This window comes from Oncorhynchus nerka, linkage group LG28, assembly GCF_034236695.1.
Source record: "Oncorhynchus nerka isolate Pitt River linkage group LG28, Oner_Uvic_2.0, whole genome shotgun sequence".
In the NCBI taxonomy this organism is placed as follows: domain Eukaryota; kingdom Metazoa; phylum Chordata; class Actinopteri; order Salmoniformes; family Salmonidae; genus Oncorhynchus; species Oncorhynchus nerka.
Genome location: NC_088423.1, coordinates 70,382,735 through 70,395,069, shown reverse-complemented (window position 1 = coordinate 70,395,069; position 12,335 = coordinate 70,382,735). Strand labels below are relative to the sequence as shown.

The 12,335-nt window shown below is 42.7% G+C and overlaps 2 protein-coding genes across 5 annotated transcripts in view; one reads left to right on the top strand and one right to left on the bottom strand.

The window, feature by feature from the left end:
- Positions 1 to 5,495: 5,495 nt before the first annotated feature.
- LOC115112816 (pro-adrenomedullin-like) lies at positions 5,496 to 8,092 on the bottom strand. The gene is made up of 4 exons (XM_029639814.2): positions 7,977 to 8,092; positions 7,289 to 7,404; positions 7,028 to 7,153; positions 5,496 to 6,807 (listed from the first exon to the last, which is right to left on the bottom strand). The coding sequence occupies exons 2-4, from the start codon at positions 7,390 to 7,392 to the stop codon at positions 6,504 to 6,506; spliced, it is 534 nt and encodes a 177-aa protein (XP_029495674.1). The 5' UTR covers positions 7,393 to 7,404; positions 7,977 to 8,092; the 3' UTR covers positions 5,496 to 6,503.
- Positions 8,093 to 11,606: 3,514 nt separating this feature from the next.
- Positions 11,607 to 12,335, top strand: part of LOC115113626 (myotubularin-related protein 13-like) — a 153,535-nt gene continuing 152,806 nt past the window's right edge. For all 4 annotated transcript variants that reach the window (XM_029641486.2, XM_029641485.2, XM_029641484.2 and 1 more), the window contains exon 1: positions 11,607 to 11,758. In XM_029641486.2, coding sequence (XP_029497346.2) covers positions 11,704 to 11,758 — 55 coding nt within the window. In that variant the 5' untranslated portion in view covers positions 11,607 to 11,703. The remainder of the gene's footprint in view (positions 11,759 to 12,335) is intronic.

Genomic DNA, 12,335 nt, shown 5'->3' with positions numbered 1-12,335 from the left:
CGGTCTGAGACAAACTGAAAAAGAGGTGCTGACATTTTGCAAAGACCATATTGTTAAGCATCAGTACTTTGTGAAGAGCCCTGTTTCAGCAGTAGACGTAGAGGGCCCTCATGTTGAGGATTTGTTATTTCAGGATTTTAGGGTGAGATTAGACTGGTCCCAGATCTGGTATCATGTCAACACCATGGCATGACAAGGAGTGGCAACGAGTGGTATGATGGCACAAACAGACTGTACCCAGGCTAGGGTAAGAGATGATCAAATCAAATCAAAATGAGTTTGTCACATGCGCCGAATACAACAGGTGTAGACCTTACAGTGAAATGCCTATTTACAAGCTCTTAACCATCAATGCAGTTTAATTTTTAAAAAACTAAAAAAAGAAGAAATAGAAGTAACCAATCATTTAAGAGCAGCAGTAAAATAACAATAGCGAGGCTATATACAGGGGATACCGGTACAGAGTCAATGTGCAGGGGCACCAGTTAGTCGAGGTAATTGCGGTAATATGTACATGTAGGTAGAGTTATTAAAGTGACTATGCAAAGATAATAACAGAGAATAGCAGCAGCGTAAAGGGGGGCAGTGCAAATAGTCTGGGTAGCCATTTGATTAGATGTTCAGGAGTCGTATGGCTTGGGGGTAGAAGCTGTTTAGAAGCCTCTTGGACCTAGAATTGGCGCTCCGGTACCGCTTGCCGTGCGGTAGCAGAGAGAACAGTCCATGACTAGGGTGGCTGGAGTCTTTGACAATTTTTAGGGCCTTCCTCTGACACTGCCTGGTATAGAGGTCCTGGATGGCAGGAAGCTTGGCCCCAGTGATGTACTGTAGTGCCTTGTAGGCCGAGCAGTTGCCATACCAGGCAGTGATGCAATCCATCAGGATGCTCTCGATGATGCAGCTGTAAAACCTTTTGGTCCCATGCCAAATCTTTTCAGTCTCCTGAGGGGGAATAAGTTTTGTCATGCCCTCTTCACGACTGTCTTGGTGTGCTTGGACCATGTTAGTTTGTTGGTGATGTGGACGCCAAGGAACTTGAAGCTCTCAACCTGCTCCACTGCAGCCCTGTCGATGAGAATGGGGGTGTGCTCGGTCCTCCTTTTCCTGTAGTCCACAGTCATCTCCTTTGTCTTGATCACTTTGAGGGAGAGGTTGTTGTCCTTGCACCACACGGTCAGGTCTCTGACCTCCTCCCTATAGGCTGTGTCGTTGTTATCGGTGATCAGGCCTATCACTATTGTGTCATCGGCAAATTTAATGATGGTGTTGGAGTCGTGCCTGGCCGTGCAGTCATGAGTGAATAGGGAGTACAGGAGGGGACCGAGCACGCACCCCTGAGTGGCCCCCGTGTTGAGGATCAGCGTGGCAGATGTGTTGTTACCTACCCTTACTTCCTGGGGGAGACCCGTCAGGAAGTCCAGGATCCAGTTGCAGAGGGAGGTGTTTAGTCCCACGGTCCTTAGCTTAGTGATGAGCTTTGTGGGCAACTATGGTGTTGAACGCTGAGCTGTAGTCAAAGAATAGCATTCTCATATAGGTGTTCCTTTTGTCCAGGTGGGAACGGGCAGTGTGGAGTGCAATAGAGATTGCATCATCTGTGGATCTGTTGGGGTGGTATGCAAATTGGAGTGGGTCTAGGGTTTCTGACATAATGGTGTTAATGTGAGCCTTGACCAGCCTTTCAAAGCACTTCATGGCTACAGGTCGGTAGTCATTTAGGCATAGGGACTATGGTGGTCTGCTTGAAACATGTTGGTATTACAGACTCAGAAAATGTCAGTGAAGACACTTGTCAGTTGGTCAGCGCATGCACGGAGTATACGTCCTGGTAATCCATCGGGCCTTGTGAATGTTGACCTGTTTAAAGGTCTTACTCACATCGGCTGCAGAGGACGTGATCACACACTCGTCCGGAACAGCTGTTGCTCTCATGCATCTTTCAGTGTTACTTGCCTTGAAGCGAGCACAGAAGTAATTTAGCTTGTCTGGTAGGCTCATGTCACTGGGCAGCTTGTGGCTGTGCTTCCCTTTGTAGTCTCTAATAGTTTGCAAGCCCTGCAACATCCGATGAGCGTCGGAGCCGGTGTAGTACGATTCGATCTTAGTCCTGTATTGACGCTTTGCCTGTTTGATGATTCGTTGGAGGGCATAGTGTGATTTCTTATAAGCTTCCCGCTTCTTGAAAGCGGCAGCTCTACCCTTTAGCTCAGTGCTGATGTTGCCTGTAATCCATGGCTTCTGGTTGGTGTATGTACATACAGTCACTGTGGGGACGACATCATCGATGCACTTATTGATGAAGCCAGTGACTGATGTGGTGTACTTCTCAATGCCATCGGAAGAATCCCGGAACATATTCCAGTCTGTGCTAGCAAAACAGTCCTATAGCTTAGCATCTGCTTCATCTAACCACTGATGTTGCCAATATGTCAACCTTCCTGTAACTCTAACTACAACCTCATGAATTATAGATGTTTTTGGATAATATCCCCACTCTGAGGTAATCTTTAACACACATATGCATCTTACCACATGTATGTCATAGATGATCAGAGAGTGTATTAGCTAGCATGAGGCAGTGGTGTGACTCTCCACAGGGCCTAGGAGGAGATCCAGCTTTGCCACTGTGCCCTTTTCCGCCACAGGCCCCATGGTGCTTGATTTAGCCTGGCACTGTGCTGGATTACAACACTAATCCTCCCCTGCTCCAGTTATCAGGGAATTTTTAGAGTTGGCTGGAGAAGACTCACTCACAGAGCCATCGGTCTGCTGCTCCTGAATGACTGACAGACAGCAGGACAGAAGGATATGGGCTTTACTGTATGAATCTGCCCTGGGCTTCTATAGCTGTCCGTCTGGTGTAGAGAACAGCATGTCACAGTTGGCCAGAGGGCTTCACTTTCTCCATAACCAGAATGGAAAACTGCATCATGTCTCCATGTGAAGCATAGGAAAGGAGATGGCGTCCCACTGATATGACTGTGGAAGTGATCTGGCTGTGTCCATAAACAGCGTTGGTATGTGAGCTTATTGAATACTGATGTTTGGCTTCCCTGACAGCTTCAGACCGTGGTTATATCACACATGCCGTGCTGAGCTGACAAATTGATTACATTCATTTGGATTATTCAATTATGCATTGATATCTTAATGACATTTAGTGGTTGAGAATCAGTATCTTTGATGACATTGTGATGGAAAGAATGGCCCTCTTGTGACTTTGTGATAACCGTCTAAGAGGAACACAAGAATCACATCTCTTACAAATCCACGGGCTCAAGTATCTAGGGCCTGGGGGAGTTATTAGTTTTGACTGATTGGAGACCTGCACTAGTCAGTTTGTAAACGCTATTACACCACTGGATGACTCCTTGTGTCCCTGTGGCAAAGCAATTCTATCTATTTCATTTTCTTCTCAGATTTTTAACAGAACAATGAACCATTTTCCTATGCGAGCAGTCATTCAACTGACTGTAGAGCAGCGTATGGTAAGCGTCAGATACTGTACCGACCACCAGGTGGCAGAATCACCAAGAAAGAAGAGCGTAGTACCGTAGCGTCATTTACCTACGTCTATGGATAGAGCGGAGCCTAAGGCCTGATACTGTTTAAATAAATCCGAAGTGTGAGCTAATATGAACATGTGCTTATTGTCATGTATATTCTATGTTCTACAGTACAATATGAGACATGTGCTATTCCTTTCTGATGGACAGTACAGTTATCTGATTAATAACAGCCCTAAGGTATTAGTACTGTGCCATCTTACTGTGTGATGGGTCACTTCTTGGCTTTGCCTTTATGGACAACTGTCCGGGCTTGATGGTTTTACATAAGCTGAACTTCTACTTGGCTAGACCAGGATGTTTCTCTACTCTTCAGGGATTTCAAAAAACATTTCTGGAGATTAAACAGGTGACATATGTATTTTCCGTTAATACCACCAAATTGTGCTTTTTAAAAATTGTTTAGGTGGCCAAAGCAATCACTTTGTCAAGCTGGTGCCATTTTAAGTCACTAGATGGCATTAGAGCCAAAACAATGTAATTACACATGTCTCTGGCAAGCTGTCTTGTAGCGCATGCCTTCTTATACAATCAGATAATAATCATCTGCATTGCAATTCCATTGGCTCCTATCCTTGACTTTTACAATGACCCAAGACAATCCATAACCTCTCTCTGGTCCAGTGGAGTTACTAATGACCATGTTTTGACTAAGACAGTAAGGAAGTGCAACGGCCTCTTCTTGAACGATACATTCATCCAAATTGTATCTGGCATACCAATCAAATAGAGTTCTGGTGTACACTTCACTTGCCTGTGCAGCAACATCTTCAACAGATTTGGTCAGTAAGCAAACCAAAATAGGTAGGGTATTCCACAGACAGTTGTTGGAAACCCTTAAATGTTATTCAAAGTTGAGTTTTGAATTTGCCTGTGGAAGAGTAAAGTTTAATGCGAACAAATAGAATTTTGCTAACTGGCATGAATATTTGCTTGATAATTGATGGGCACATTTAATAAACAGACATATATTTTACAGGCTTTGATATTTCAAACATCCATGGAGTGAATGTAACCTTCCTGTGGTTGATTAATAGCAATGACAAACTCTTGTGGTTAGGAGTGTTCTAGCATGGAAAGTCGTGTCAAAGCCACATTAATAATCCATACCAGATGCAGGCAGAAGACCCTGGAGCCTAGGTTAAATGATCAAGCCCTTAGCTTTATGTTCCCTACCTATTGATCATAATAGACTGTGAACCAAGGAGCTTGGATTTGCTGTAGCCTAGGCTACTCCATGCAAACAACTCATGACAATGAACATGACAATGCGTCAACCTCTTAGCAAGGTAGTGATGTTGGTATCTTATATGAATGAATGGAATTTTCAGTTTCTGAGAAATACATGTACAGCAATTAGATACTCTAAGGTTCACACTCCCTGAGGATGGAGGGAGAAGTCAGCAGCCTCTCTGTCCTGTCCAGTCAGATGTGGTCGGTCTGTCTGTCTGTCGGTCGGTCGGTCCGTCCGTCCGTCTGTCTGTCTGTCTGTCCTCACAGCTCATGAACACGCTTCGATAGGGCTGTTTTTACGATGCTCTCTGCGTGCCTCTCAGGAATGTTACACAGCCCCCCCCCCGTCCCCCCCCTCCCGTCCCCCTCATAGCGCTGCATCCTGATGTCCAGACCATCTACCATTGTGTGCAGATGGAGCTGGGTCTCTCAGCCTCCCATAATGGCTCAAGGGCCACGCTGCGGTGTGGAGCGAGCCAGCAAATATGCACTGTACTATGCAGGAATGCGCCTGGCACTCCCGTCTGCCCTCTAGGGGGTCACAGGGAGAGTGGAAGGGGGTGGATTTAATGAGACCCTGAAATCACTTAACCCAGACCAGGTGTTGCGTGTTTCACTGGAACTGGCCAGACAATAGAATGCCACTTTCAATTTACAACAGTAATTTCCTGTGGAAAATAAAAAGTCTGGACAGAGTCAATTTTTATATGCAAAATGTTTATTGTATGACAATGTTAATTGCTTCGACACAAATAAAATAGACCACATTTACAAATATATTATACCATAGCTATAAAAACCATTTATCCTATTACCACAGTTTGAAACATATAACATCCATGATGCAAACAATAATGGAAACAACAAATAGTTACAATGCCCTTATATTTTCTTCCTGTACAAAAATAGTTCTATCTCCATAAGTAGTTGAATCTAATCTAATCTATATAATATTTAAATAATGATATCTGAAATATCTTATATACAAATTGGCAAATAAAATATACATACATAGATTGCACGTGTTTATACAAAACATATTCAAGTATAGTTCCATCCATTGTGGACTGGCACAGATATTTCATACAATCTCTAAGGCATTTCCCTCGTACAGTGTCCAAAAACTTCAGCTTCATAGCTCTGTATTATAAATCCATCTCCTTATGTCTTATCTTCCTGTTTGGCATGGGCCAGATGTCTTTGGATGTATTTTAGGTCCACGTAGATGTCTGACTGAGAAGGCTGGGACTGAAAAGTGCAGATGAGTATAGAGGGTTTGGTGAAATTGGCTCCTGTAATCCACAGGGTAAAACTCAAAGTTCAGGATCTGCAGAACAGGTTTATAGAGTCCCAGTATTTACGCAGTGGACTCTTCTCTGAGTCTGTACCGCTGTATTGAACTTGTTCCTCTCCCACAGCTGGGCAGAGATAGCACCATCCTCAGCATCTCTCCTTCTCTCTCTTCACGGTGCCATCCAGTGCCTGTAGACCAGCTGTTGTTTTGGCGCTCTGCATCGCCAATGCCTCTGCTGAGTCCAGCTTCCAGAGCCGCTGCAGCTATCGCTCAGGACTCGCGTCTGGAAAAAACGCACTGGAGAACTTTTGGCAAAAGTCTGAGGCATTTGGAGAATTTTAGAACAGGGCAGAGACACTAAGCCTCGGCTGCTGCTCTCCTCCCCTGTTCCTCCCCCGTACAAGTCCAGCTCATGTCCGTCTGAGCAGCTCCTCCAGCTTGTGAACATGTGAGTTTGCATTGCCCCACACAGGCCTCAGCCTGCCCCCCTCCAGCCTCAGTGTGGCCCTGCGCTCAGGGAGGGAACGACGCCTCCGGCCGTAGCCTTGTGGGCTGATCTTGTCGATGGGTGCACTACCAATCTTTAGTTTGTTGTTGAGCTGGTGGATGCGGTGGGCCAGGTCGTGCACAGTGCAGGTGCCCAGAGAGCAGCCCGGTCTCCAGGCCTGGTTCACTGAAATTTTGGACCTCTTGGTTCGGATGCTGATGTCAGTGCTGGAAGAGAGAGGAGGGAGAGGACCATTAATTCATGCGCAGCATTCCTGAGCGGACACAACTTGGCTCAGAGATCCCCTCCGCAGCTTGCTTACTTTAATGAGCCTTGTTTGACAATGGTGATTAATCTCTTAATTCCATTTGAAATCGTGATTTCACAAGGATAACGAAATAGCACCATGCACATTGAGTTATGTAAATGTATGGTATGGGCTTTTACCTGGAATGAGGAATCAGGTTGTTCCTGACGTCTTCTGGGCTGACAAACTGTACAGACTCTGCTATCCTCTCTGCAGAAAAACTGTTTAGATCTTGTCTCGATCTGCTCTGCATCCATATGCTCAACCTGGGAAAGAAGAAATCCAACTCATTAAAAACTGTTCAAAGAAGTCCACAAAGTACACAACAGTAAGTGTTGATATCATGGTCACCATACATTGTAGCAGACTAATCTTGACAAATAGCTAATCAATTAGCTCACCTCTTTTTGAGCTCTGGGCTAATTTCAAGTTTGAATCCAGCCACACTCTGTGCAATGGTGGCCAGCAGACAGCCGTAGAGGAAAGACTGCAGGATCAGTTTCATTTTGACTGGCACCTGTGGGGAAAGTGGAAAAAAACTTGTTAGTTATTTACTTATTAACGATAACTTACTTAGTTACCTCCTATCATTCCAAGTGAGCCCCCCCCCCACCCACCCCACCAACCTCTTGCTGTTGCTTACACAAGAGTCCAAAAGCCAAGTTATTTGCACTTATCATTCATTTATTTAAAATGTCACACTTAAGGTCACATTTTGTTCCCTTAAGTAAACTTACAACCAAGTTGCAGGCCCTGACCAGTGAAAAGCAGGACACAGTCTATAGAAGACTGAGTTTCTTCAACTAGAGTAAGCTTTAAGCTCCCCTGAGCAAAGTCAATCCCATTCAGTCAATTAAATCCATAGCCCAAAAAGAACCGGTAAACTTAAGGTTAGATAGAGAGAGATAAGACTTATTTGGTATTTCTGCCCGACGTCCACAACTCCCCACAGTCATGCACAAGAAGACCAGCACTCCTTATATAATAAGATTGATAACCTGTCCTTGTCTAACGCACTTGAGCTCCTGATAAAGCCATCTGTAGCAAACAGAGCAACAGTCAATATTTGCTTCAATTGAAAGTACATACCTGAAATCCTTCAATAATTCACTTGGGTGATAAAGAAGTTATAGTTGAGTCAATGTGGAGAGAGTATTCCAAAGGCTTCTTGAAGTTGCTGTTGGTGCTGAAAGGCAGCTGTGACACTGTGCTAATAGTCTGTACACACCAGACGATGAGCCTTTATAGTGGAGGTGGGAGGGGCTCACTGACTGACACACACAGACTCTCATCCCAGTCCCCCCACTCCACCTCACACAGCCCAGCACTGCTGGAAGCCTGCTTTATCAGTGGGATAATACAACAATATAGCAAACCTAGGAGAATAATAAAGTTTAAATAAACCAGAAGTAATTCAATAAATATTTGGGTCATATGAGAGTGATTTACTGTAATACTTGTTAAGGAATGTTGTTGTTGTTATCTCTGATTTTCATTGACAGAATCTTTATTTGTGATGTGAAATTCACATTTTTACCTACCTTCTTTTTATCAAATGTATTCAGAAAGATTACATATATATATATTTATTTGTATTTTTATATACAAATATATATATATTTTTTTAAAACATTTGTTTGTTATGTCTTCACAAACACATTAAGAAATAATGATTCACACTCCGAACAGAGACGGTTGTAAGTACTCATTCCTTTGGTATTTGGGGAGGAGGCAGAGAACATTCTAAACAAAATAATTTTGTCCTCTGACATTTTGGACATAACTGAACTTTGAGGTCAAGGGGTTATTAACTTTTGTCCACCTGCATTCCGGCACATTTTTGTCATATACAATTTCATCAATGTTGACACAATGCCCTCTCAAGGCAATTTCTGATTACAAGTTTAGTCAGCTTGAGGTAAAGTTGGTTAGTAGGTTTGACATGAGATAACACAAGAACACGAAGCAGTTATTCATTAATAGTAAGTGTGTCAAATTATAACCACTACATTCTCCATGTCTGCGTTTGTTTAAACATTAGGGCAAATATTTGACTGCAAAATATGTGATTTATTTTCATATTTTTTGGACAAATGTTTAGAGGAATTTAGTAATTATATCAAATAAATCAAGAGGGTTCTTTTTCCTAAGATTATATCTGTTGGCTTTACATAATCTCCAACTAACATGGTATTTTAAAAACAATTAGGATGACTTCTTCATGCTCAACACATCCCAACTGAGATACAGAAATGAAATGGGATAATAGGTTGAGTCACAAGAGCCAGCAAGTCTGTCTGCCTCCGTGACTCAGATCCCTGTGTTACTGATATCTGCTCCTCACAATCACTGACTTTATGACTTCATCTCAAACCAAAGTACAATGATTGCACTGAACCCCTTTAGCCCTTTGACCATAATAAAAGTACATTACTTTTCATATGTGCTTAGCTAAATTAAACCATTCCGAAGAATGGTGAGACATATTTCAAAGTATGGGCAGTGAAACAAAGCAAGATATGCAGCGGGGTCAAAACGATGTCAGCGAGGGTCTTAAGGCAGATGTTGATTGCAGGCCCCTGGGGACAGATATATGCACAAGACGCCATCAGGATTAGCACAGGGTGCAACAATTTTAGTTTTTCATTCCAATCGACCACACAGCTGACCCAAAGCTGGTGTCTGGTGAGGGTATGTCTGGGACTGGGAACAGGGAACAGTGCATTGAAATTAGCTTGTGTGGTCCCCAAGACTTGGTCTTAAGTCTCAAGAAACACTCTGAAAAACATGTAAGCCTTGATGTGGTCAGATAATCACAATTTGTGGCATTCAATGTGTAATGTCTTTAATAGCAAAAACATATGTATTTTGGGAACACCATGTGAAATGCTTTCTCAGTGCTCAGAATGTATCTCAAACAACTGATAAAGAACCTTGTATGTGCTGAATAGAACATAGTTGTATCTATACCACGTGCAGTAATTCAGTCAGAAAGTCACCTAAATCTCTCCTACGCAGCATTCTATTCATAATTCTTACCGCTTCCTTGCTTACCTGGTGTCCCTTGTGTTACTGTAAATACAGAAATGTGAAACACGTGTTGTAAACCAGCAAACATTTTGTAACCATTTTGCAATGATAATTACCTCCACCATACAAGTATTCCCCAAGTACTCAAGTCATTTAAATCTCCTAATATGGAGAGAAGAAGAAGAACCATGACAGTATCATTGTACAGTGGCTCCTTATATGGAGAAATCATTTGTTAGCTTCTTGTAAGACAGGTGTCAAAGACATGACTGATATTTGTTCAGTCACAGCTGTGGAATGCTAATGTAACAGGTAAGGTGGGAAGGAACGTATGCTAGGAAGCTATGTCTTCTAATGTATATACAGGAATAGATGAACACATACCAAGATATTGATATGTTATGGAAATGTTCCACAAAGTTGTCATGGTGATTTGATAGACCTGGAAGCTTCGTGGGGTTTTCACCTGTATAGTCATTCATTCTTTCATTCTGGTCCCTTGAACCCCATTGATGTGGAACAATATCAACAACAATAAAAAGTCAACAACTCAAATACCAAATTCTGTAGAGTAGATTTATTATTTCACCTGCAGACTGAGCGGCAGACATATTGGTTTATTGTAAAATACTTTCTATTCAGAAATATTATGCTATTGTGCAAAATATAACTAGGCTACATATCTGGTGTTGAAGTGAAGACCCTATCATGACATATATGATAACACCTTACAGGAGAGAAGCAGCTGATAGCATAATAGTTGGCGGAGAGGATTCATCAAAATTAACTTAACAATAGGCTACTTGTTAATGAAGAGATTCTCTCTCAAATTTCCCTAGTATGCTAGGGACCATGACGTTGTGGAATATGTTCAGTCCAAGTCGTTGAGATGTTGGCAAAAACAGCGCAAGAGAAGAATTCCCGCGCACCGGTGTTTTCCACCCCGCAGCGTCTCCCTCCCCTATTTATTGGCAGGAAAGGTCACTCACTGTCCACAGCATTCCAGAAGTGAGTGGAGCTGTGCGCTCTTTTTTCATATTTTGCCTGACCTTGCCCCCAAGTCGTGTGTGAGTGACCCAAACACCCCCCCGGTGTGTGTGTTTGTATGTGTGTGTGTGTGTGCATTAAAAGGTGCGCGTGTGTCTGGGAGAGAGAGAGAGAGAGAGAGAGAGAGAGAGAGAGGGGAGGGATGTTTAAGTTTGACGGAGCATTGTGATTATGGAAAATAATAATCATGCTATTGACACTGATTTTTCCACCAGCACTCTCTGTTTAGTGCTTCTAGCATACTAAATATCCTATACAATTAATTCAATATATTTTTAAGAAACACTGGATTCCACAATCTGGGATACTTTTAATTTAGTTTATTATATTATAACCCACATTCTTGCAAAGAAAATTAGACTACTATTTTTTCGCATCTAGCCTAGTTACTCCTCTAAAATATTTGGGTAAACTTATTTTTATTTATTTCATTTTGTAGTCCCCCCCCCCCACACACACACACTTTTTCTCAATAATGGTAGGTCACTTTTTGAATGTGCATGCTAAAGGATTCTAGTGGTCATCAGATGGTTTTCCGTGCGGGCCAACTAGCGGTGTGGCAGGGTGTGACCCCGTTTGCAGCCACACAGTTTCTATTTGGAAACCAAGCGCCCACGCCCATGCATGTCGCTACTCCTAGACGCAGGCGCAATATCACTCCTTCTGTCAAACATGGCTGTGCTTTTGAAGAAAGAAAAATGCTGAATTGTGTTGGTAGATTTCGGAAAAAGCAGCAAACATGGCGAGATTGGCTGATTATTTGATTGTCGTGGGATTAGATCAGGACAAAACCGGTGAGTTTTTGAATGTAACGCTTGGAACACGAATGCTAAATTGAGCTTCAAATGCTTGGGATTATCCAGGCCGTCAGTGTTTATAATGCTAGCTGGTTAGCATAGACTAACTAGGTAGCTAGCCATTGATATCTGAGATTTGAAGCAGTCTGCAGCGTTTCATTGTTGAACTATCGGTAGATGTAGAATTTCTGATGCACATACGACGGTTTTTAAATATATGCAACGGGGGGGACGGACTGTGTGTTGTAGATATTTAAACCACAAACTGGAGTTTCATTGAGTCGAACTGTAACATCCTGTTGATGTGACAAATCCAGCCTTTGGAATTGTAGTTCGTGACGTGTGTGGTTTGCATCGGGAGTAGTTTTGGTGTCATGATTTTGGAGAATGCATTCTGCTGTAAGGTTTGCATTAGTCAGGAGCTGCTGTGATTGATTTAGTCTCATGTAATTTGCAACCTGAAGGATATATCCTTTTGTTTGACACCGGCAGAATGCGAATAGAAATCCTAACTTCCTGTCTTATCCCAAAATGGTTTTATCCAACGTTCCTACAAGATGGGTTGGGGATAGGG